Source organism: Cyprinodon tularosa, unplaced genomic scaffold, assembly GCF_016077235.1.
Source record: "Cyprinodon tularosa strain WSP-4 unplaced genomic scaffold, ASM1607723v1 ctg197, whole genome shotgun sequence".
NCBI lineage: Eukaryota > Metazoa > Chordata > Actinopteri > Cyprinodontiformes > Cyprinodontidae > Cyprinodon > Cyprinodon tularosa.
In genome coordinates, this window is record NW_024038720.1 from 791,001 (window position 1) to 818,106 (window position 27,106).

The 27,106-nt window shown below is 37.8% G+C and overlaps 1 protein-coding gene across 3 annotated transcripts in view; it reads right to left on the reverse strand.

The window, feature by feature from the left end:
- Positions 1–529: 529 nt before the first annotated feature.
- The window catches only part of dagla (diacylglycerol lipase, alpha), a 43,810-nt gene continuing 17,233 nt past the window's right edge, over positions 530–27,106 (reverse strand). Inside the window, exons 2-21 of one of the 3 annotated variants that reach the window (XM_038283755.1) lie at positions 20,858–20,959; positions 20,510–20,721; positions 20,287–20,388; positions 20,048–20,186; positions 19,864–19,951; positions 18,943–19,077; positions 18,788–18,865; positions 18,473–18,597; positions 17,982–18,129; positions 13,624–13,707; positions 12,963–13,040; positions 12,378–12,458; positions 12,019–12,161; positions 10,202–10,270; positions 10,051–10,123; positions 9,344–9,552; positions 8,564–8,690; positions 4,752–4,915; positions 4,569–4,586; positions 530–3,921 (exon numbers count right to left, since the gene is read on the reverse strand). In XM_038283755.1, the coding sequence (XP_038139683.1) occupies positions 2,838–3,921; positions 4,569–4,586; positions 4,752–4,915; positions 8,564–8,690; positions 9,344–9,552; positions 10,051–10,123; positions 10,202–10,270; positions 12,019–12,161; positions 12,378–12,458; positions 12,963–13,040; positions 13,624–13,707; positions 17,982–18,129; positions 18,473–18,597; positions 18,788–18,865; positions 18,943–19,077; positions 19,864–19,951; positions 20,048–20,186; positions 20,287–20,388; positions 20,510–20,721; positions 20,858–20,952 (3,252 nt within the window). In that variant the 5' untranslated portion in view covers positions 20,953–20,959 and the 3' untranslated portion in view covers positions 530–2,837. Of the gene's footprint in view, positions 3,922–4,568; positions 4,587–4,751; positions 4,916–8,563; positions 8,691–9,343; positions 9,553–10,050; positions 10,124–10,201; positions 10,271–12,018; positions 12,162–12,377; positions 12,459–12,962; positions 13,041–13,623; positions 13,708–17,981; positions 18,133–18,472; positions 18,598–18,787; positions 18,866–18,942; positions 19,078–19,863; positions 19,952–20,047; positions 20,187–20,286; positions 20,389–20,509; positions 20,722–20,857; positions 20,960–27,106 lie in introns of all 3 variants that reach the window. The other 2 variants (XM_038283754.1, XM_038283756.1) reach the window with 2 other exon arrangements.

A 27,106-nucleotide genomic window follows, 5' to 3' on the forward strand; every position in this document is an offset into this window, starting at 1 on the left:
ATCTCACAGCCGGTGAGAATTTAAAGAGTCACGTCATCCACTGCTGTTCCCGTGTTTTGTTAAGTAAATAACTAAGAACATAGTGGGCATTGTGAAGCTGCCACAACAGCAGAAATTCTTAGAGCGCTTCATGCTTTTCTCTCCCTTTGTGAAGATTCCTAACATCCCAGCAGGTCTTTGCTAAAGTCTATGCAGTCAAAAGAACCAATACCTGGTTTGATGACCATGGTATCCCATTTTGGCCAGCAACTATGCCTTTAAGAATGTACATGTATTATTAACAGGAACATGACATATATCGAACCAAAAAATCCTGCATTAATACAATAATTCATTCCTAAGGAGTCCCATCGTTATATAATCCATATACAGTGCTGTACATGGAGGTTCTTTTCACTAAGTCATTATTTCTGTTTGACATTTATTTTTTATTTTTACATAACAATACCAAATATCTGATGACTCAGATTATTTGAAAAGCTGGAATTAATAAAAAAGCAACTGTAAAAAAAGTTATGACAGAAGCATGTTGTTTTCTCCAATAGTTTGTAGTTTATTTCATTACAGGCAGGGCAGTGGGGGAAAGGGGTTAAATACATTCTCAATGTGGGGCAGGAAAGGAAGGGATGCAAACCAGGTAAACATGGACAAGACATAGTTGAATCATTTCTTTTTTGATATAGATGAATTTGCAAATCTGCCAATACCTTAAATAAATAGCTTGATTTTTCTTCTACATGTCAGTACTGATCTTTTTAAGAAGTCTTATTGTTATATAGTTGTTCTCTACACGACTCTATGGGAATTCATCTTACAGATATCTGCACAAATAAGTACACGTAAAAGACAGTGCTGTACACATCACAATGGAGAAAAAAAATTGTACTTTCTATTGGTAGAGTTTAGTCTTTGATCAACTTCAGGCAAAGCTACTGCAAGTAGAAACAGTCCGACATTAATGTGCCTACCAGGACTGGTAATAGGGTCTAATTAATGTCTCATTTAAACCAGTTTGCTGTAACTATAGTAGATCTATTTCCCATTACAGAAGCTGTGCAAATGGTTAGTGAGGCCTTGAGAGTGGCATCAAATGTTGTTTTGCAGCAGGTCTAATCACTTTGAGGAATTGGTGAAGATTACTAAAAGACAAACAAAACAAATGTAAAAACATAAGCATGCCATGGCAGAATGTTACACATTACTCGTAGAAAAGGGGAAAGACGGCTCCTTATAGAGAACTTGCATCTGGGATGAGTTTCCCCCATACTGTCCTAAAAACATAGGAGAACGACGACACCAAAGCCATTCTTTTGCAGGACTAATAAAACCCATCAAATATAGTGTTAAAAGTGACAACATTTACTGTATTAAAAATTGCAAAACATGAGCAACTTGTCAAACTCAAAGTGCTATGGATGACTGAATGCCATTCGAGAAGTCAGTCCAACGTTAAATAGGATAAGCCGGATTAAAGGGAAGTAAAACAGTTGACCTTCAAACATGAAAGCACCGTCAGTAGGAATACAAAAACACCTCCTGATACACTTTGACTGCGGATTAACCACTAGTCTAAACTTGGGTTACGTAATAATGATCGAGATACGGTGACTATTTTCTTCCTTTCTGGACAAGTTCAGAGCATCTTTACTGCGACTTGATGACAAGACTTGTTATATACAAGCCATGCTACATTGAAATGAATTAGGCATGCAAACTTTCTGAACAAGATATTTTAAGACAATTAGCAAGTTTGATATTGGTTTAACCCCAGCGTGCTCAGGTTTTTGTTGTTTTTTTTTACATGACAGGTATGGCAGCATTTTAATGTCTGGATGACATTGTCTCTGTGGTGTAACAGTCTGGATGGGAACTGACAGAATAACTAGAAAGGAAATACTGAACTAAGCCTGTGCTTAAATAAGGTAATATACATATATATTTAAAAAATTACATCTCATAAATACATTTGGCAAGACAAGGTGTTGTTTTTTTCTTTTTTGGCAAAAGTGGTAAACTGAACAATGTGTGTAAAGAGTAACAAAAACGTCAATCTAGGTGGCTTAGTGACAGGTTCCCCTTTGAATAACTTAATAAAAAAATTGCCATGCAATATAAAGTGTAACCAAAAGACTTCAAAAACATCCATAGGCATCTGATATAACTTCGTCACAATCACTTAATGTTTAAGACACGGGTATTCTCACCAACATCACGCACTCTCTTTCTCCAAGTCAGTTCTTTGTAGACCTGAGGAACGTTTCTTATTGTTTTGTATTTTTTTTTAACTTCTTTTTATAAACAAATATCCCATCTTCACATTCTGGATTTCTAAAAAAATAAACAAAAAAAGAAAACAACCAAAACATGATGAAATAAAACTGAAGCTGGTCAAGTTCTCAGAACAGCTGAAGAAGCAGGAAGAGGTCCAGTACACCGACCAAGATGTTGTGCCTCTGCTAACCGTTCCGACAGCATCAGTTTCTGATTACCTGCTCAGTTAATGGTTCTCCCTTTGCTTTTGCTAAATCAGGGAACTAGACGAAATGTAAAAATGTCCCCATGTGGGTTAGACATTGTTCTGGATTGGCATTGTGAAGCTACAGTTGCGAAGCAGCACAGCACCCTGGCATACAGAGAGAGGCATCTTCTTTTTTTGTTGTCATTGCAATACTGTGAAAATGTTGAAAAGAGACACCTGAAGAATGAATGTAGTGTGTGCGTTGGTCCATTAGGTCTGCTCACTGGATCTCGGAGTGTCAGGATTCCATTCTGTGGATGTGTCGGGATATGTTTAAATCACCTGACCTCTCCGTTTGGAGCAAAGCCTCCAGAACACCCTAAACTACTGATGAGAGCGTGTTCTCTTCAGGACAGTGGCAGGGGCTGGATGTTCGTAGGGAGTTTATTACTGGCAGGACGCCCTCGCTTGGTGAAAGGTCATTGAGCTCCTCTGATGAGGAGAGAGGAAATGATGGGGACAATGATATGCCTGAAGAAGGATCGGCAGAGCCAGCAAAAGTGCGTGGAGGTTTGGGAACAAGGTTAGGCTCCATTGTCGCTCTGGCCAGCAGTTGCGCATCATCCAGCTGCTGTCCATCTCCGAGACACTCACTCTGTCCAAAGGAGCCCCTCCCAGACTCCGACTCCCCATCAGACAGGTCCAGGGGCGGCGAGCTGCTACCATCCAATCTAAAGAGAGAGTCTAAGTACTGGGCAAACTCTAGCACAGCCTGACTGGGGTTCCCATTAGTAAGCGGAGGTGGAGCAGTAAAAGCTGCCAGACTGGGTTCTTCACTCAATGGTTTCTCTGTCGTCTCAAACCCTAAATCCTCTCTTTTAAGATCCGTTAATCTAGAACCAATCTGTGGGCTTAGGGGAGCGTTTGGAGTGCTCCCTGGGCTGTAGACACCCGGCATCTGATCTGCATCATTAACCATTGCTGATGCTGCGTTAGGCTCGTGTTTGATAGGCAGATTTAAAAGAGCTGGGGAGTGGGGTCCGCTGTAGCGTGGCGTGGCAGGAGAAAGCTTCATGGGGTAATCTGGAGTGGATCTGCATTCATGTGGGGTAAAGAACGGCCCAACTTCACCGAGGTGCTCTGGTGAGGCCTGGCAGAGGCAATCTGCAGCCAACAGTTCAGTCCGGGAACTGAGAGATGGGTTCTCCTCTGGTATTGGGGCATCCAAAGGGAACGGTAAACTACCCAGCATTGGCGACCCTCTGAAGGCCGCTGAGGAGCGCCGGGAATCCAGGCTGTAGAGGGACTCTGCGTCTGAGAGGCTTTCCATGACGGCCAGTGGAGCTTTACGGTCCCTAAGCTCCACCGTTAGCCGCTCCCGTGCTCCACGCAGCACTACAGGAACTGGGGGAGGAGGGCACTCAGAGAAACCATCCAGAGATATCTCAGACTGGGCACACGAACTGGAGGATAGGAAAAAAGCGGGTTTGAGAGGAATGGCAAGGATAGGAAGGGAGTGGGGGACCCAGAACAAAGGACAGACAATAAAAGTGGATCAAAACAACTTTTGGTGGGTTAAAGAGGAGGAAAAACAGGTAGATGTTAGTAAAGACATTATCTAGACAGCTTAATCTACGTGCCCACGTCAACATAGGTTAATGCAAGAAAAAGATGCATGAGTAAAGGATCATGGGTGCAGGTCATTTTGCTCATGGTTCCTTGTTTCCCAACACCTTGAGTGTCCAATACATTTTTTTTTAAGATAAACTAAAAGAAAGGATGTTAAATGCCCTTTCTTCTTTTAATACCATGAGTAAAGGGCACCAGGACAAATGTTTGCATAATGAGAGGCACCCATGAAGGTTGTGCTAGAAGTGCATGTAGGCCCTGGATTAACATCAAATACAAAAAGGGTACATTAGAATTCAAATGCTTCTACTACTACTACTACTACTAGAACTTCACACTGACTTTGGAGGAGTGAACCAGAGGGGGTCAGTTGGAAATCAAGATCTGCCATACGTTACAATTGCTCTGTGGTTACAGCGTGCAGGCGTGCAAGAAAGGGGGATCATATTGTGCAAAATTAGTACCAGCATGCCATTCTTACCGTAACAAAGGTTTTTCTCTTTTTTTTTTTTTTTTAACAGACAAACAATTTGAGAAAACAATAAAGTAGCAGTTAGTTGCAGTACTAAGTCTGCCAGCACTACACAGTTAAATATGTCTATGGTTTAGTTTCACATGTTCTTTGAGGATCAGTCACATCCACAGCAGAGCCTGGCTTACTAACCGAACGCTGCTATTCCTGCGGTGGTGGGCCGCCATGGGCGTCGGCTCCTGAGAAGCCGCATCCTCAAAAATGGTCTCTGGGTTCAGGTCTACTTCGGTGGGGCTCACCATGATCTTGGCTGCTGACAAGAGAGCCGTTTTTCCTTTATTGTAGTTCTCCAGCACCTGTTAACAGCGCAGAGGCACGTACACAAACACACAGACACGACTTCAGAGACAAATGTTGACTCAGTTCAGACTGTACACTCAGGAAAGGGAATAATTGACCGGTTAATCGAGGAGGAAATATAATGGTTGATCACCTGAAATGAGAAGCAACTTTATTAAAACTGAACCATAAAAAAACTGACCCACAAACCCAATTACCTACTCTATTCATTAGTTTTTATTAAAAAAGGAACATCTCTCTCTCTCTGTCTCTTACAGAAATCCTAGAATAAATCATCACAAAATGGAAACAATGCTTTAGATAAGTCTTTGGATGACCATCAGGAAATAAGAGAAGCCTAAACAGTAAAATTACAACCATATTTTCACCTTTAAAAAACAGTGATGATATAATAGATGGAAGTGAAATCTGAAAGTGAATTTACAGCCTACTGAGGCTGACATTAACCATCCACAGCTACCATGATGCCTCAGAGAGAACGCCCATAGAGCCCTCTCTCTAGAAAATAAGTAGTAACAGAGCAAACGCCACAACTACAAATGTTTAGTGATCTTTAATGAGTTAATGAACACAGTAACAAAAACATAAATATGGTGGTAGAATGAAATAAAAATTACATGGAGTGGGACAGAGATAAAATACAATGAATAAAGGTTTAGTCATTTAAAATGTGTTAAGGACCTTTCCATGTAGATGATAAGGGAGAGTTATAATAACATATCTGGCAAAGTGTAAGCAGTAAAAAAAAAGACAGGAAATCTAGGACTAAAAACATTGTTTGCTTAACTTAACGAAAAATGAAACAATTGATGGCAGAAAATAAACGTGATCGCATTATAATCCTACAGCTAAATATATAGGTGGTTCATCTTGTGTAATGACATCAACATTGTAAAGACTTATTTCACCTTTCAGGATTTAAATATGCAAGCATCAATCCTCAGCTTTACCTGGTAATATTTCCTTTTTAAAGAAATGTGTAAACTTAGAAAAATTAGGGAAATGAGCAGAAGCTTTAACATCCTCCTTCCTCGGAATGAAACCCAACCAACCGATAATGAATGCGTATTTTTCAAGTCTATATGAGAGAATAGTGAGGCAGAAAGAAGACAGAAAAACACAGCTGAGGGTAGTGGGAAATAAAGAGCGCTTAATGAGTTAGAAATTACATTACCATGGAAACTCTGAATACATGAAAACTTGTGAGGTGGTGGAACAAATGTGACAAATTTTCCATCGAGGCACTTGACTGAATGTACAGGCGCAGAAAGAAAGGGCTGAAAAAAAGAAGTCAAGTTATAAATGGAAAAAAAGAAAAAATAATGGCTAGAGGAGAGAGGATAGAACCTGTTTAAAGAGTTTTTGGTTAAATTAGAAGCATTACGAACTACTCTTGCAATGTGTGACGTAATGCTGAAGTCATTGCTCAGTAAAACTCAACATATTTGTTACCCAAAACATTTGAGTAAAAACACTTTTTTATGTTTTTGCTAAAACACTCAAGTTAAATAAAGCGGTCTCGGTTTGATGCATTTAATTAGTGTTTTATGTGGAAAATAAAACTAAGCAAGGGGCCGAAAGCAGAAGGTTTTACCAGTGAGTCCTTTCTACATATTTACAATAAAAGTAGCCAAACTCATAGTTCTTTAGTTGATTTTTTTTAAAGTGGAAGAAATTAGAACGTCTCTCCTCCTGCTCCTGGACTGCTTTAAAAGATGTAAATATATGTATCCAAAGAGGCCTTAAAGGCCAACATCAAAACCGTCACAGAGCCGTTTGGCCTTTCTTCAACATAACGGACAAGCGAAAATTAAACTAAGTGCTTTAATAGTTAATTGCAGCAAGTTTAATACTGGATATTGTAAAGTTTAGACTAAGGAATCAATAAGCTGCCCCGACACTTGTAAACTGCAGACCTCGTCATTGTGCAAAGAGCCTTGTGATGGTACCATCTTGAGCGGAGAACTTTCAGTGTGAGAAGAGTTAGACTCAACACACAGGACTTCAGAGAGAGGGGTAGTTATCATATCTTCGTTGGAGTGATGAATGCATGGCACTGACATGGTTTTTGCTGGTACGCATGAATCATTTTGAGCTGGGAGCTCTCCAGTGTGAGGGGTAGGGGATATGTTAGAAGGCGAAGCGACAGACGGCAAGCACGGCTGGGAGGCAGAGGTGCAGCCTGACAAAGGAGAGGGTGGAGGAACAGGTTCTGCATCTGGAAAAGATGGAGAGGGGAAGGCAGTTGGAAGGCAGGAGATGGCTTCAGTTTCAGAGTGGGATTCAGTGCCAGGTGGGTGTTTGTGGGGAGTGGAAGAAGTATCAGACCGAGGAGGACTGGAGTTTAGCTCTCTTTTTGGGGTTATAACATTAGTGCTGTTGCAGGCGTCCTGAATGAATTCCAGTTCCTCCATTTCCAAATTTTCCTGCTGAGGAAGGGGACAAAATGGTTCCAGCACCTGTTGAAACACCAGATGTATCACACCACAAGCTGGGAACAGAAGGCAAATATACACAACCAAAACTGATCTTACCCAGTGAACCTAAACACACACACACACAGGTAGGAAGAAACACCAAACATTAAGTCTGCAGCCACAAAAAAAGCAAACCCACAGCTGATCCTTCCCATGCAGGCATACATATTAACAGCCTGTTATCAGAACAGATTTTCATTGTCCTAGACAAACCTGAGAAGACCACCAACCAACCAACCGTGACAGAACAGTTCCCATGCTTTGAGACAGGACTGACAACAAAAGACATAAACAGAGAGGTCAAGTTATAGGTTACGAATGGCTTACATGCACAAAGAAACCTTTAAAACTGCACTCGTTTTTAGTAAGAAAAATAATAAGCCTGAGACAATATTTGTAGCAGTCAATGGACTGTTTCTGTAAACCAGTTCAAATGTATGTCAGGTGAAACGTCATAATGGCAACATGGTTTTCATCCATCACTAGAAGATATTTTTCAAAGGAATCATTCCCTAGGTGTTTCATCCTATCGGTTATGGTGATAAAAAAAAAACGTAAAATCTAGTTACATCAGGACACTGCCAGATTTAAATGAGTTTCTGGTTTAATTGAATCTGAATCGAAACTAAGCCTGATTAATCTCAGTGTTGTTAAACGTCTTTAAACTTTTTAAGAGGTATTTTATAACCCTACAGAGATAAGTTTAGATTTTAAGTTATGTGAATTGATAAAATCTTACGCTGTTATGTAGATATATTTGTATAGTTATTGTGTGGATATCCTGGTAGGTTGTAAGGTGTAATAAAAACAGGGTAGGCAAAAATTAGCTTTGCTTTAGCCTCTTCCTTTTTTGGTAAAGTGTGGGTTTGTTTATTGTTTTTTTTTTTTTTTCTTTTATTGTTTCCTGTGTTTAATGTTGACAATTTACAAAAATTAAGTGATTGATTATTGAACTTTTTATTATAATAATAAAGTTATTCGCATTTTAATTTTTTTTAAGCTTAAAATATATATATAGTGTTTTGTTAGAAGCAACTGGTACATGCTCGCCATTGGCTTAATTACCCAGCAGTGGAAGTCAAGAGCAAGAGTGAAAGGACAACGCTCCGTTATTTGAAAAACACCCCCATAAAGCGAAACCTGTATAAGCAGGAGGATGAACCAGACCTTATTTAGGCCCTCCATAACCATGTGAGGCATGTGCTCATTCAGCATGGCTGGCGATATGATGACCTCGTCGAACCCCTTGTTGTCTCCCCAGAGAGCAGAGTAAGTCGGCTCTTCCTGTCCGCACCTAGAAAGGCAGAGAGCCAAGCGGTCAGACACCGGACCATGAACACACATTGATTTTCTGGGCAGTGTAAAACAGAACAATAAGATAACTGGTATAAAATGAGGAAACCTTTAAACAAATCCTCTTTAGACCTCATTAAAGATTGTATCATAAAACCCATAAAGTGAAATTTCTAGCAGTTAATGAGATATCATCGGAAATTATAAAGGTATGTAAGTATTTCTCCTCTGCTATGCTGACGTAAAGCAAAAGCTTTTTGAGCTTTAGTAGTAACTACTTTTCAGTAAAATTCAGTAAAACTCAGAAGAACAATAAGCCCTAAATGCTTCTATAGAGTTAGCAACTCAGTCAAAAACCCACCTCAGGTTCTCTTTGGTGACTTTCTCGATTAAAAAGAAATGTTTGGGTTTAGGCTTTAAAACATTATTTATGTGTTTTGAACATTGTTTGAAAGCTCAACGCTTCAGTCTGCAATAAATGTTATGAGACCTGGGAACTGTCTTCATGTTGCTGACAGCTGAAATATAAAAAGGAAGACCTCAAGCAGCAGGATGACGCAAAGCAGCAGACGTCTATCTACAAAATCATAACCTAGAACTGAGACGTTTTTAGCTGTAATTAATGTAATAAACTTTTTCAGTCTGTTTTCTGACCATGACTCTGGTGGATGGTTGTGCACCACGTGGATGATCCTGCCAGGAGGATAGAGAGGTGTGGAGGCCGACGGTGCGATGCTGAGGTCACTAGCGTGTAGCCACAGGCGGCTGCTGGGGGGCGCTGTGGACTGAGATGGAGGATCGTCGTCCTCCACTGGAAGCTCTGATTTCGGGATGCATTTGGTACCGCCCACAATGATCCTCCACTGTTAGAAAAATAAAACATTCCTCTCAAAGTTATCATCTGCCCTTTGAAAAGCAGTTAATTAAATAACGGTTTTCTAAAATACAAAAATAAAAAATACAAATGTAACTTAAAGGTATAGTGGAGGATGTTCTTTTTGCAGGTGGATCGTCAAAGTATATGGTCCTCCTAAATGTCAGTCATTCTGGTGATATGTTTATGTAAGTCCGTCCTACATGCTCGTCCCCATTTTCACTTACCGGTGGGGAGTCTGACATAGTGGAAAAATTGTAAATCTTCTTTTGGAAAGGAAAGTATGAGAGATTCAAACAGCAACTTTTAAACAGAGTATGCATGAGGAGAAATGGGCTTGTGCATGCTCTCACACACATTTTTTTAAGTGGAGATGGCAGATCTTTTTTTCAGAAATTCATCAAAATACTCCACTATACCTTTAAAGTAAACTTGGATAAAATGTTTTCACTAATGTTATCTTCTGTGGTACCAAAACCTACGTTACCTTTGGCTTGTTACTTTTCTGTAAGACCTCCAGAAGATGCCGTCTGAAACCCTCCAGCTGAGACAGGCCGAGCCTAAGACAGAACAGAGGTTATTCTGGTCAATCTGAAACTACGGTAACCAGGAAACATTTGATCCGGTGGAAGAGATACCTTGGCACGAGGTCTTTTCCTAATACCACAGATGTGACAAACTCTTTGGAGTACTCCATGGCATCCTCACTGGGTATACAAAAATACAACATGGAAAACTTGAAAAATGTAAACATATTTTATGAAGAGCCTGAGCAAAAAGGAAAACATCAGCCGTCTGCAAGCAGTTGGACTTCAACCAACAAATGGGCAAAGAGATCATCATTGTCTTTACAATGCAACTTTAGTGCTTTTAAAAAAGTAAACCACCTGAGAATCTGATGCCAGAAAAACACTGGAAAGTCATCACTGTAATATTTCTGATGTTCAACAGCATGTTTTGCTCCAAAAAAGTGACGATTTTGGCTCAACGGATACTTTTTCCCTTTTTTTGCCTTCCAATTATGTTTATTCATTTGGCTTTTGAGACCATTTCCAGACTGAAAGATGCCAGGAACATTGTTTTTCCATCTATTGTTGCCATTAATGAATATAACTTCCTATTTTGTTGTCGTTGTTGTTTTAAGCCTTCCTTATGTAATCAAATAGGTTCTATATACCCATTTTCTTGACTTCACAGGTAAAGAAGTAATCAAGCCCTAACGTGTCTGGTGAATTGAAATTCAGATGTGTGGTTTATGAAGTCGAGCAAGTTTACTTTTACTACAACAAAGGTTGGCAGCTTATTTCCCTATAAAAACCAAACCCCTATTAAAAATGACACCCTTACTCTAATATTAATCCAAGCTGGCCTAAAATATTTAAGTGTCTCAAAACAAAAGAAAAATAGAAGAATTCTGAAAAGGGACCAGTACTTTTCACAGCTTAATTTAAAGCAGGCATCACTGTGCAAATATTAGCTTCCTATGACAACTCGACATAACATTGATGGGCAGTTTTTGTAGGACACAAAACTAAATGATTACATTGGAAACTTCAATATGTAAGAAAGAAAGAGTGGAGTGAGGTTAATGCACTTCTCTACAATACGCCTTTTACAGATAAATGCATGGTAAGTATTTCCTATTCATAGCATGCAAAGACCAAAATCCATACTCCCCCACAGCCAAGCACACATAACATGTGTCCACTATCAGAAAGCTGCAGAGCTGATATGAGGCCCATCAGCTCTTTGTGTGAGCAGCTCTAAGGAGACACTTATGGATGAGACAGTAGACTGCATTCTAGGATGCCTCTAAGGGTCATATTGATCAGTGAGCATGTGTTGGTTATTGGTCACAATTCTCTGGTTGTGAGGGGGGTCACAATTCTCTCTGGTTGTTAGAATTGTGACCCCCCCCCCCCCCCCCCCCCCCCCCCCAAAGCTGTCAAATATCCTCGACAGCTTTAGAAGGAACTTAAAGAAATACGGATGATTAACGTCCTTAATGACCCAAAATATAAATATGTAGGATTAGAAAAGGCAAACATTATGTAACCTAAAGAGGCTTTACAGCAGCCCACCTCCTGCCCAAAAACAACACAGGCACAGTATTTTTTTTTTGGATTTACAAAAAAATTGTCATTGAAAGATCAAAAAATATTTACATGTGATTATTTAAATAAAAACACAAATACATTAAATAAATAAACAGATTTATTTTAACTTGTGCTTATATAATTGAGCCGATATTTTTGTGCATGAGATCAAACAAATATCTTCTGAAAAATTAGGTGTTTATTGCACAGTGGTGACCTGGGAGTAAACCTTCAAAATGACTGGTACCCTTTAAAACATGACAATTCAGCCTCATTTCGGCATTTCATAACTTCTTTCACAGCTCCAACAAAACTTGAACCTTTTTTTTTTTTTTATAAAATGAGATGCCATGTCTTACCTCAGAAGGCCACCAGGTGGAGAATAAGAGTAGCAGTGGAGTGTGGGGTACTGAGGTCTGAGCAGGAAGGAGAGGATAGCAGCAGTGCCTGCCCCAAGAGAGTGCCCGACTATCACCAGCCCATAATGCATGGTGCCCTTGCTCTGTGGGAGACAGTCATTACACTCACTACAGCACAACAAAGGGATGCTTCTTTAGCTGTCGGCAGAATGTGCTTTAAACACAAACATTTGGTTTATGGTAATTTCTGCACATTTAGTAAGGCTTTAAATGAGGTACAACAGCTAATGTCAGCACACATTCTGAACAGGATCCTTACTAAGCCAGACATATTGCACACTGTACACTGAGTCACGTACCAAGTCTCTTCCAAAAGCTTGTGACAAGATCATTTCCTGCTCCAATTTCTTCTTAATGTATTCTGCTGAGTAAACCATTCCCTGAAGAGAATTAGAAAGGGATTCAATAGAGAGAGGGCGGCAAAAAGAAAGAGAAAAATGAAAAGGAAGTCATTCATCTCTTCACAATATCCAAAGCAATTACCCTGCTGTTAACTTTTGAAAGGACTGTCTCCCCTCAGAAAGCTTAGAATATATATATATAAAAAAACTGCACTGCAAAAAAATATCTAGAAATATGTAAACATTTCTTAAGTTAACAGTATTTACCTTTAATTTGTGTCGGTAAAGAAGATGATTTGCCATTAGAATGAGTATTTCTACTCTTAGAATAAGATAATTAGATAATATGCACTTGAAATAAAACAATGCAATAGTTTTTTCTTATCTTAAATGTAAATTGTCTTGTTCCATTGGCAAAGTGTCTCACTTACCTCCTCAATTCAAGAAAAAATGCACTTATTTTGCTAAATTTAGTAGTATGTAGATTTTTTATTTTTTGCAATCTGAGAATTTGGCTTGCTTTTGAGATGTTCAGACTCTAACCTTGTGACCAAGCCAGGTCCCATGCTGCCCCTCCACCGGCAAACGTTCAGAGTCTCCTGTCAGATCAGTCAAGGCGTCCTGACGCATAGAGTATAAGACAGGCGAGACAATTACATTTAAATAATAATCCACAAAGGTGATTTTAAGAGAGGAACAAAAATTAAAAAGGAAAATCTTAATCTCTTAAATGAGTATAGGGTATGAAAAATAGTTCTATTCATCCTTCATAGCCAGTTTGTTTTATAACAACCCTTCAACACAGCAGATGGTAAATGAGATGAAAGAATTGTGTCAGCTGAAGTGATTTCATAAAGCTGAATTCATTTACCTTTATGTTGCTGAAAACTAATTAAATTGATCACACGCTTTCCTGTGAGCATTTTATCTTTTCTAAACATAAAAAGCCTTGTTTCTTATTCTGTTCTGGTTAAAAACTAAAAGAATTTCCAATAAGCATAAAAAAAAGGAGTTTATAGGATATTTCTCTCTAAGAGTGGACAGTCACGCTCTTGTTCTTTGCATGCTGGGTGTGGGAGTTTGAGTGCGCTGTACTGAATATGAGAATCTAACCTGCTCTTGGAGTTCGAAGGTGCCTCTACATTATAGCAAAAATCTATATTGTTATGATAAAGAACAAAACAGACAAGGAAAGTTAAACCACCTTTGGTGAAAGGGTCCCCCTGATACTGATGACGACTTTCTTTTTTGCATGATCCACCGCCACAAAGAACGGAGTTTCGTAAACCTGTTTAAAACAAGCACAACAGCCGATAAATTAACTGTATGTCATTAAAAAAAGAATATGATAAACCATAAAAAAATAAAATAAAAAGGAGACATCTTCCAGACACACTAAAGCTGTTAACATGACCAATCAGTGGCACATGACTGCAGTCATGTTCCTCCTTTTTACAAAGCCTGAGTGGGTGCAGAGGGAAGCATGACGATGCAGCCGAGCCAGTTAATACTGAAACAATTGCTCGACAGATTCTTATCCAACGACTATAAACTTAAATTTATTACAGTGGAATTTTTGGATTAATTCATGCCTTAAAATCTTAAAAGCACGGTGTAGATGAATATTCAGTGCCCTGGTTTAATAGTTAATAGTTTGCAGAACCACCTTTTGCTGCGGTTACAGCTGCAAGTCTTTTGGGATATGCTGTGCACCAGCTGTGTACATCTAGAGTGGAAACTTTAACCATTCTCTTCAAAGCAAATCATGATCAGATTAGAACTAAAAAGCATTTGTGAATATTATTTCAGCTGTGTTTAACTTCAACATTGAGTCACTAAAGAGCCACTATTTCAATTAGCCGTTTACTTTTTTGACAGATGAAGAACTCTTGTGGCAGTGTTCCTGAGCTGTTTGTCTTCCTATTAAAGATTTAAGACCCATTGCTGCCGTCTGCAAATGTTTGCTTGGTATGAGGGATTTCTGCAAAAGTTAAGAGGCCCTTGTTCAAGAGGAGTATTTGCTACAAGTTAGTGACTTGATTGCAGTTGCCCCGGGCTGACCTATTTTATTTCATCTTGCTAAAAATCTACAAGCCCCTAGTTTCACTCCAAGGTTTCATTGTTTTTAATGACCTTGAAAGCTTGCTTGGCCCGAGTCCATTGTTGCGGGACGTTCCTGTTACTTTTTTGTGGATAAGTACCAACTTCTACTCGTGTGCCTGAATCTCCATGTTAGCTGTAAACCTCTCCTCCTTCTGTGTGGTGGTAAACCCACTTTAAGCTCGTTACCATCTGAAGGGGAAGAAAGTCAGTGTCCTAATCTAGTTAAATATGATGTGACCAAAATTGAGTGCCTCTGCAATTTGAACATATTGTTTTGACAAGCTGCAGTTATACTGCAAATGCAATTTTTTATAGGCCTACAGTTGGCTGGAGGGGTTCACTAAATAGAGAAGAATGCATCTTAAATTGAGAATCTGATTTATTTACATCAGGGTTTATTTGGAAAACATGGTATTTAACTCCCACTTCACATTTATTTAACATTACCTGTATCCATTGATGAATGGATCAGAAGAATGGTAAAACAATTATTTTAAAGTTTTGTTTGAAAATATGTTACACATTCAACAGTTGCCTTACATTTGCAATGCAGTGTAACAGGGATCCAGCAAGTCATAAAGCCAGTCCAATCCAAACTCATTCCTGATTCCTTGTTTCAAAAAGTAAAAGATGTTCATTGTGAATTTACAGCAGATATTTCTACACAAAAACCACAAACATGAGGGAGGAAAGGCAAATGGCAAATAAATGGGTAAAAGGACAGAGAAGTCCATTTACTGCTGTCCACCCTTTTAGACTGCAGGACAGAACATTCAGATCAGATAGACAAACTTTTTCTTCCTTCAGTTTATTTTCTTATCCAAATACTTCAAATCAAACAAATTTGAAAACTTTTCGGAAATTGTAATCCCTAAATTAAAGAATTTGTTATATTTTCCATACCTTCATATTGTTACCTTAGTTCTGTTTTAACAGGGTATAAAGGTTGCTGTCAAATCCAAAATAAGAATTAGGAGTCTCCTTCTCTAAAGCGTTGGGTTTGTTAGTTTTCCAATAAAACTACATTGTATAACTGAACATCAGAAGGCAGCTCTAAGCTATTACCTTAAATACGACAACAAATATTTATTTGTTCCTGTTGCATTTCTATGTAATGACATGTAATATTTAGCATTTTAGAAAGCCAGATTTAAGGGGAAGATAAATAATCATTCAAAAGAAAAGGTTACCGCAGACACACATTTTTATGATGGGAGAGTTACAGCACAAGTTAAAATGTCAAAAGAAGATGTCATCAGAGCAGCTGTGCAACACTAAATTTCCTGAAAAATGTATAAAACATACAATCTTCTTTTAGAAAAAAAAAAAAAAAGATAAAGCAGCTCTTGCAGCTTTGCAACCTTTTGTGGTTTTAGGGGATTTTTTTTTAATGGTCACTCTACAACCTGATAGTGAAAAGACTGAGTGCAGAGGAAAGCAAGCCGACCACAAAAGACAGAGTTACCAATTTCAGTCAGTCAGGGGAGGAAGATCGCTTAATTAAACAAGAATTGCTGTCAGAAGCATAAAGAAATAAAAATAGAGTCACAGAGTGTTCTTTTTAAACTGTATATCATCTGCACTCACTAAAATTCAGCTCTGTGACTTTATCCGTTGCTGTCATAAAGGCACATCAGTTCCTCCTCGTTCTGTCCTCACACGTCTCCCACAGAAGAGAATAAAAGGTACAACACTGTGCTGAGAATGCAGTCTGAAAAGAGTTATAGTTCCAGCTGTCCAGCTACCCTGGAGCAACTCTGCTTTTCTCTGCCATCAAGGCCTTTTTCCATCCTGCCACAGTCTTAGGTCAGTGAATTTATAAATGGAAACCTAGGGCTGGTTAAACTCGCTGAGGAGCCCTCTGCTCTGCAAATTAGTAGCCCAAGCGCAGCTTTTTAGTAAAAATATCTCTGCTACACAATAAACCCGTTTTAATGTCTGTTATTGACTTTTTTTCAAATGTAAAAGAAAAGACGGAACGGCAAAGCTAAACCTCTAATATAATTACCACAGCATTTTATTACCAGGGCATCGGGTTTAGAGAGATAAAAAAAATATTTTAAAATGGCTGACCATTTTCTTAGGTAGATTTATTTTAATGTGTAGCAATTACACTCTTGCACAAATGGGCTGAGGTGTCCTTTTTCAGCCCATTCACTTAAATAAAGTGCAGATGAATAATAAAGTGTTTGATCACACCAACAGTTTAAAACAAAATTCATATGACTGTGGGGTTCTTCAAATGCTGAGGGTGTTTGCTTTCACAGCAGCTCCGGTTCACAGCTGATGTGATCAAGACACAAATTAAGAAAAAAAAATACAGAACAAACCAAGGATTTATGTTGCAGAGCCACTGTGCTACACAGCATTTGTTACAGACAATGTTTTAAACTGTTGCATGCTCGTAACTGTGTGCACAACTATTCATGCCTTTGATATTTTTCATATTCTATCACATTACAACTAGAAATTCTCTTGTATTTTACAGGGATTTTATTTGACAGACCAACATGTTCCACAGCTGTAGGACACATGTTTTTTAATTGATTGAAATAAGAATCTGAAAAGTATAGTGAGCATTTGTTTTTGCCCCTGAAAGTCAAAGATTTTGACATTGCAAAACATAATATTGGTAGTTGCTGGAAAAATAACGCAGTTACTGTAATGCGCTAGTCCCAACACTGGATTTATGAAGTACAACACTGTGTTTTTTTTTGTATTTTATAAACAAAACCCAATAATGTATATGTAGTGCATGAGGCTAAGCTGAGCATGCTGCTCTGTGCTGTGAGATGACTTTGTAATATCATCTTGACAAAGTCACTGATGCCCAGAGAGACAAAGGAAAGGCTAGTGATATTTGAGGATGGAGCTTTGAACAAAGGTTTAGGAGATACTGTTACTGATTCAGAAATGTCTTTGGTGTAAGTTTTTCTGCATCTTATCTACTTATTTTTAACAGCATCACACCAGAATTTCCACATTTGGAGAAAATAAAAGCACTTCTTCATTTATGCTGTCTCTCCCTGTACAGAGTGCAGCTCATGTCCCTCTCTTTTTAATAGCAGAATAACAACCGCACTTTTTCACCCAAGCTGCAGATCTCTGTAGTTCCTCCAGAGCTACTTTAAATGCCACACATTTTTCTGGGTTTTACTTAAGGGTATCAGAGTGAAAGGGTTGATTTATACATTTTTATCTTTTCCTTCTTCAGTTATATTCTACTTTGTGTCAACATGAATTCTTATTAAAATACAGTGAAGTCTGGTGTCCTAATATGACCTAAAGTTGCAGGGCACCATCTAAGACCTTAAAATGAAGGGTGAGACTGCAATTCACTTCTGCAAGGCATTTTAAGTAAAATGTTGGCCTGTTGTTGTGAAACCTCTGTACAGAATTCATGCTTCATTCTGACCTAAAAATAAATCTTAGAACATTTCTGATTGCTGAATTACTCACAGCATCATGGCAGGATGTGTAGACAATGTGAACCTGCTTGAGATCCTGATCGAGGAACTGTCTGCGTATGGCCAGGACGTTGCAACCGCAGCAGTTGTCCTCTTCCACCGTCACAGACTGAGACAACCGAGAGCCAGACACTGATGAGCTGCTGGGCAGAAAGAGCATGATACCATGGGGTGGAAAGAAAGAAAACAGATTGGTGTTAAGATTGTTCATCGGACTGCAGATTAAGTGGACATAACAGAAATGCAGTAACAGCATGTAAGATAACAGGGATATAATTAGCAGTGCAGGGAATCTGGGTGCGAGCATGTGATAAATTCAACACTGCTTGTGTCAGTGAGTGGGTCTAACTGGAGTGGTATTGTCTCAGTGGATTACCGCTTGGCAAGTGTTGACGCATGCGAAATTTGATCAGTGCTGAAGAGGCTCAAGAGACACAGAAACCAAATAGATATAAATGTGCGGGTGTGCGCTCGAGTGCTTACGGGCAGGAGCTGGCGAGGCGGCACAGCCCACAGCCAGGCTTCCTCATCAGGTACATGGGCCAACCATATGCAGCCAGGGCAAAGAGCATATAATAACACACCTCCTTGTACATGTTCATCTCAGCCTTGAAGGAGCAAACACAAAAACTTGCATCAGAGTGAGTGAAAGAGGAGGAGCAGAACATTTCTTACAGTTACTCAGATCCAGTGGGTTTTCAAAAGCCTCAAATATTATTTTTTTTTAATTCTGGGAACAGCAGAAAAGAAAGAAAAGCCAGCTCTGGTTCAGTCAGTCTACAAAACAAAAAAACTCACAGAGTTCTTGAGGTCCAGGTATCTGGTACTACGAGTAACTGGTATTCCTGATAAGAACGCTATAATGTCATTGTTTGCCTGTGAAAAAAAGACAAGAATTTATCTTAAATTGTGATTTTGATGTATTTCTATATTTTCTTTTTAAAGAGTCCTACCTGGCCCAGGACATTGGATCTTTTAGACCTCTGTGTTTGACGGAGAAGCACGAGTCCGGCAATAATATCACTCGGCACAATGTCCAGGTCTCTGAAGAACTCCGCAAAAAGACTGGCAACTTCCGAATATGCATCCTGGTCACAAAAACGTCAGACAACAGCATCCACAGATCAAAAACTTTAGTGGTAGGGCAATCTTAAAAAAAAAAAAAGTAAAAGTGCAATATCACAGTTGCAAAGCAGTGTTTGGTCTCTCTGTAGATGCTAACACTCCAGGACAGTGTTGGTGATGGCACAGAAAGGTGAGGAAAACGTAGCTTTTGACTCATTTGAACAATGTCTCATTTTATGTTTTCCTAATATTATGTAGCTCAGATCAGTGTGCAACATCTCAACTAACATGTGGAGTAGATCACCCATCATCAGCAGGGAGAGTGGAGGACAATAAGAAACTGATTTAACTTGCTTAACATCGTTAAAACCACATAATGCTTGAGAGGAGTACTTCCTCTCAAGCCTCGTTAATTAGAAATACTTATGAACCACTTAGCTTAGCGTCCTCTACAAGACTAATGCTAGATAACAGGCAGAAGAAAACATGAATAGTGACCGCTCAATGCAATTTTTTCATCTCAAGATCGAACCACTTGACCGAACCCTTTATACGCCATCATGTTTGTTAAATTCAAATGTCTATTTGAGTTGCATCCACTGAAGACACAATGATTCATGAATCATTTCAGGGTCAGAATTACGTTATTAATCCCTTGTGGGAAATTCTGTTCTTGCAGTGCAACCATTTACAGAACAGATTTCCATCTGATGAATTGTACAACATAAAATGATCAGTGTTTCGTTCTGTTCACTTACATTTTTAGTCACAACAAACAGAAAAGTGGGTTGAGCTTTGTTTAGACTCACCGATTGAGTATCTTGAGCTCTTGTGCAACACATGAAGAATTTCAGTCTTCTGCTCCAGCTGCTGGCCTGGCCCTCTTCTAGTCTGTGTCTAATAGCAAGAGAAGCCCCAATACCACAGATTAATTAAAGAGAAAGATAGATTACGGTAAAAGAAAGGATGCGTCATCAAAGAGGCAGTTTGTACCTAAGAGTGTATGTAGTTAGGTTCCGCTGTCGCCGACGGGTTGCTTTGAGCTTTACAAAAGTCCGTCCAGTAGGATCGAAGGTGCACATGAGGGTAATGCAAACGCTGAGGATCACCAGCCAGTTACATGAAACGATTCCTGGAAAGAGCGTTAAAAAGATCATTTTACTTCTAACATAAAAAGCTTAAGACTTTAATATTTTTTTCTCATCTCTTCTTTCAATCATTTATTCACCGACCCAAAGCCAGGTTTTTTGCAGTGACATCAGAGCACGGCTGGTAATACTGGACGAGCCAGGCAATTCCTACTACAGCATACACTAGTTCCACAAGAAGAATAGCTAAAAAAGAAAAGAGAAATTATGCTCCAAATGCATTTTCAATCCAACAATATACTGTTAAATCTTGTAGCTTTTACTAACTGGGATTAAAAATCTTCAGAGAGGAAGGGCGGTGTCTCACCTAGTCTGATGTAGATAACATACTGCACAGCTTCCCTGGGTTGCGTGTACAGAATGCTGCCCCTCATGCTCAACCACATGATGGCACTTTCACATATGAGGCAGCTGACAAGGATGCCCAAGTACCCTCTTCCATGATCCACCAGCGTGCTGGAGCACGACAGGTCTGAGCCGTACCCGAGGCCGAAGAGAACCACGGACAGTACCACCAACCTGTGGGAGAAAGATGGGAGAGAAATAAGTCTTTTTGCATAGATTTATTGTTAAAGCCAATAATCAGACACATTATGAAGAGGCTGCTGCTGTGAAAATGGTGGGAATCCATAGAGCTGCTGAAACAGTGACTCACCAGATACAGTGCAATAAAAAAAGAAAGAGGGCAGGCAGCACTAGGTCATCACTGCCGACTGACCAGCGCCGCCGAAACATCACCATCCCAGGCATCACTGCCCTGTGAGGGGAAAAAAAAAGTGTTTTAAAATTCACAGACAAAGGATTTTCCAAAATTTTCTCTAAGCCTGAAATGTCAACCAGCATCAGGAAGTGATACAAAGCCAAAATCTGTCATAAACCTTCAGCGTGTGCTGGAAGAGATGACGTTACATTCAATAGCCATATAGCAGAGGTCAAAAATATCAACAGGTTCGGTGTCCTTTTTTAAGGACACCGGAGGGTTAAAATGAAAGAAAACAAAAACAAAAGAGTTCACAAATGATACACTGCTTTGATTTAACCTCTTAAAAAATAAAAAGATTCCGGTCATTTCCTACAGGTTAAAAATTTTATTCACAGTGCAGAAAAAAAAAAAAAAACTACACGTATACTAATAGTTAAATATTGCCTACCTATTTATGGTTAGCTGAGCAATTGATAACTGGTGCCAGTAATTCCTAAGCTATAACTCAAGCCTTGACCTACAAACTAATAAAACAATCTTTACTTCTGAAACATCCAGCTGCACATTGCAACAACTTGAAATAGCAGAGATGTATTACTGCTTAGTAAGAATAAACTGCACAGGTATTCTGCTAAATATGAATTCAAGTATATTGCCTGGACAGATTTATTGAAATGATCTAGCATAACATCAAACTATGGTTTCAAGAAATGTCCTCACACTGGTATATATATATATATAAAAAAAGTATAAAGAAAAGTGGGCTCCACTTTTAATTAATAGAATAAAAGATCTAATGCTTTTCATTTTCTTTTCTTTCGGCCCTCACTCTTAATGCGCTGAATTCCATCTTCCCTCCTTCAGAAATCACCTCAACTGAAACATCTTTTATATAAAGTAGGGAAACACCAATTTAATATTATGGGCCATTATTGATGTCCAATATTAATCCTGAGGGGCATAACTATCAGAGTTGCACACATAACACATGGCCAACACCCTCCCCATCCAAAACACATATACAAGCTGTAACTAGACACAAGTAAAACTGGTTTTCAATATCAGCTATCGCTGGGCAATAAATCCGTATCCATATATAATATACTAGGACAGATACCTGATCAGTATCATTAGAAAATACATGAAATAGAATTTTCTATAATTTCACTGATCTGATCCAGGATTGCCTGGCATTTAGCCTCTCAACCTCTCCGGGCCAAAGCTAAGCAAAGGTTGGTATTATTAGAATTAATCACAATTCAAATTCTTTCTTTTCCCTTTGTCTTTATTTTGAAAGGATAAAATCAAAACATAATAAAAAAATAATAAATTATAAATACTGACTGAAATGAAAGGCATATATCATTTTTCAGCCATGCTGCACAGTCCAAATACGGGCCCAGTTTTATGTAAGGAATGATTATTGATTTGTTAGATTATTACCAGCATCAGTCCATACAGATGATAATGCAGATATAACATCCATCCCTACAAAGAAGTCATTTAAGTCAAAGCCGTAGGGATCATAAAGTTGTTTTGTTTTGTTTCTTTATTAAACAGATTAATTTCTCCATCAAATGTGTTTCTCCATCAAATGCTTTGGAAAAACTTACAGCTCAAAAGAGAAATTAATTACTTGGTTGGTTACTAAAATAAAATAATAAAAAAATAATATTAATCAGATATGGGGCTCTTTTTTATTTTTATTTAAATCAAGCAAGCATTTTAGTTTAAATAACACATTTTGGAAAACAGAGGTAGAGACCAGGTAGGGCTGGACAACGTGAGCAAAAATTGAGTTACAGTATATTCCTTAATTTTAGTTAATATCATATAAGTGGAACATTAACATAAACAAAATAAAAGCCCCAGAAAGACTGGCAAGAATGCCCGGAAGAGAATCCTGTACAAACAAATAAAATTATTTTGCAGAGTCTATAAAAATCCTCCAGTATAATATTTTAGAAATATTTATTGAAGAAAAACCAACAACATAAAACCCGACATAAAACTCAGAAAGTCAATCAATTACTAATGCTGTAACCATACATTTTAATGTATACTGAAATATTGTAAATTTATTAGAAAAGAAATCAGAGTTATCAAATACAATTATATAGTGGTATATATTAATATTGAATTGATGTGTAACACTGAGCGCAGCAGCTTACAGTGTTTCCATTCAAATGAAAGCTTTTACAGATCATCACACACCAGCAGTTTTCTCTCTAGTTCATTTTGCTCAGACATTGAGAAAAAAACAACAACATGCTCATTTATTCAACGTTTAAAAGAAAGAAAAGTGCATCTAAGTGGCTCTAATTATTATATGTTGTTATTTTAACAAAGTGCCAAAGTCATTAACAGGACTATTTTCTGAAATATGATTGATTTTTGTTTTTAATATCAGTCTATTTGAACAAAAATACTTTGTCAAAGCTATAACCCAGGTAACCATATGACATGTTTCAAGGAAAGAGAAGAAATATTTCAAAAATGTAAAAAATTCCCTACAGCTATTTCCTGTGTTTTAACTTTATTTGTAATCTAGTCTGGTCTGATCTTCATATCAATAGAAGTACTAGAGACAAACTTATTGTGAAAACTGTTGATATTTTCAACACTTTTCAACCAACTGTGATAATATCTAAAGCAGGAAATCAAAAATAGACAAAAACAAAAAGGAATTAGAAAATATCTGCTGTTATTTTGCTCATAGATATTATAACATATAATTAACGAAATTATAAGAAACACTTGACACCTTATCAGCTACTTTTCCCAAAACCCATGGGCTATGATGCTTTAAATATGAACCCAACTTAACAGTCCATGCGAAAAAAAAAAAGAAAGAAAAGGCATGGCAACAGTTCTGTGCATTGCTCCTGTCTAACATAAAAATGTCCTCTTTTTCTTAATTTTCTCTTATTTTAATTTATAAACTCTTCCATTTGCCTTCAAGTAAATGTTTTAAGGTTTCTAAAACAAGTGGAGATCAGGCTGTAATTATTTGGGATGGGATTGACAGAAAAATTGGACTCCTGTATTTTCTGCTGATGTTATAAATCCTTTTTTGATAAAACGTCTGGCCTGACAATGACCACATTCATTATGCTGCTAAAGCCTGCATTCAACGCCTTTATTTCGTTTGTAGTGTTATACAAATGATCATTCATACTATGGTGGCAGTGGCGATTATCTCATGAAACACCATACAAACCATACAATAGTGTCAACACAGGAAATTAAAAAGCAGTAGGCACGACCCATTACTTTAGTAATTAAAGTAAATACAAGAACAGTGTTTTCAATAAACTGGAGACCTTGTACACTGGTACAACAAAATATATGATTTGTAAGAAGCAAAAAAACAACAACAAAACACTTGTTTTGTTTCATTAGACAAAAAACAAAAACAAAGCATCTTAATGATTTATAAATGCAATGGGGCAAAAAGGTCTGCCACTGATTATGCAAGTTGCCCTAATTAGAAAGTCTACCCCATCAGAAAATCACACTGTAGGATTTTTAAAGAATGTATGTTTAAATTGTGGTGGAAAATAAGTATTTTATCAATAATCAAAGCTCTACTGAATTTCCTCCAAAATAACCTTCGATGGCAAGAACTCTGGTCAAGTCTTCACCAGGAGGCCGTATTTATCAAACTTCTTAGAATTAGAATTAGTCCTTAGAGTGGACTTATGAATTAAAAAAAGTTACGTTAAAAGCTGCACTTAAAACTTATTAATCAGGTGTCTCATTTACACTCTTAGCAAAGTGTGCAGCTCTCATAGTGGGTTACAACAGCACCTGGTGCAGCAAATGGAATTTTAGATTAATCAGTTGTACAACCTTATATTGCAATAACATCTGGTAGACCTATTGAAAACACCTAGATAAAAAAAAAAAAATTACATTGCTCTTATTTGAAGGTCTATTTAGACCTGTTGATGTACATAGCCAAAACTGTACTAAAAAAAATGTTTTGGGATTTACAAAGCAGGGGAACAAGCACGTTTCTTTTAGGAATTAAGGCTAATTTCTGATAATTAACTTTGGAATCAAAGCAATCAGAGAAGTTTCACCAGTCACATGCAGGATTAAAAAATGAAAAAAATAAAATAAAAAATGCGGATATGCTGTAAGCTCATGCATTAGTATCTACTGGCCACAAGCTATTTATTTAGTTATTTTCCATGGATTTGTAACACACAGTCACAACTTGATCATCTCAAGTTTTATTAATGCACGGCCACAGAATAATGTTGTGGCTGTGCTTAGTTTATGCATGGGCACCAGTTATTTTTATCCTGATGTTTTCAGATGTTATTTTTTGAGAAACTAATGGAAATGCAGTTTATTTTTCATTTCCGGTTAGAGTATTGTAGTAGCTTTTAATTCCAGCATAAAGCTCTGCTGCATGTGGTTATCAGTGAGACTACAGCCCTTGTGTATGAATGATATCTGCTCTGTCCAAACAATACGTCTGATCAGCCATGTGTTGTTAAAGCCAAAACGTCCTCCGCCCACAGAACGTCCGTGCATGTCTCTCTCACCTCAATACCATCACCTAGTGGCAACTTCTACCCACTTAAGACACCACTGGAGGCCTCTATTTAAAGTAGATAAAGTTGATAAATGGCTTTCATTCTTAAGTTTGAGAGTAGGAGCAAAACCCTAAATTCTTAGCACTAAATAAACACTAAGCAGTGTGATAAATACAGATTCATGTTTGCAAACACCAGCTAGTTATTAGGCCCATTCCTCCATACAAATCTCCTCTAGGGGGTTTATAGTGAAAATGCCTCATCTTTTTTCAGTAGAACTTGTACTGTCAGTGGCTGTCACTACATTTGATATATTTTACTTGTTGTGTGAAGCTTTATTTTCATCTTTTGAGGAAAACATTTTATTTATTTTTTTTCCAATTTTGACAAAAGATTCTAAAGCATTTTTTGAATGAACAAATAAACTAAATGGGACGTAATGGATTAGGTAATCTAATCCAAAAGATGAAAATTGGTTGATAAACATTACAACTGGGAGGAAATATTTCTAATATTTTTATAACTTGCTAATTATGGCTTACATCTAATTAAAATATATCAGATTCAAAATGAAAATGTAAATAACCAATGTGAATTTTGTAAGTACATACAATTTATATATAATCTTGGCATCCCTGCTATAGTAGGCAGGAGGTAGCTCCTGCTAGAGATTGGAATCAACATCTTTTTAAGCATTACAGCAAAGGGATAAAGTATAACTTGCTCTTGCAGTTCCTTGTAGATAGCTGTATGAGTGCCAATGTAAGCCACTTTAATTCTCTGCCACTTTTCTCTATACCCAGGAACATCAACTAATGATCCTATAAAGGCAAGGGATGCAACCATCCAGTTTTTCCCCATATCCAATCCAATATGTGGACTTAGCTTATCGGATGATTTCAGACACTGATCTGATTCAACTGTTGAATGGATGAACCATATGTCTTGCCATGAGAGTGAACACTTTAGCCTTGATATAAAAATTGTAAAAAAAAAAAATAAAAAAAAAAGGTAATAAATTAGCACAGATATAAATGTACTTTAAATTATGTATTAACACAAGGAGCTAAAAGAAAGAAACAACAGTTTCATGTAAATTGCATTGGGTTGGATCCCACATGTGCGATCTTGGTCAATATCGGAACTAATATCTGATACAAGTATCGGTTTGTTTCATCTCTAGTCAAGGTTATAGTTGTCCCTGATGCTTTTTTATTCCCACTATATTTTTCTTTATCTAATCAACTTTCATTTTATCACTTTGATTAAGCACTTCAGCCATCTTCTGTTCAGCAATTGCCTTTTGTAGCTTGCCCTTCCCTGGAGACTGTCAGTGACCGTCTAGAGGACAAATGGTCAGTTGAGCATTTTCTTAATGACTGAGTGGGCCAACATGACACTTCCCTCATAAAAATCCTTTTACTGTGCTTATCTAATATTTTAAATCTCTGATAGGGTATGTAATAAATCAAAACATTAGGCGTGTTCTTGGAATTACATCAAAGAAATGTTAAAAATAACTTTTAAAAAGTCTAATTTATATGAATCTGTATTTTTTGCTGGTCTCCAGTTTAACGTAGTCCATCTTTAAGTTCCCTCTAATAAAGCCACAGATATATCAGTGTAAAGCTGAACTAGTGTTTTATTATTTCAA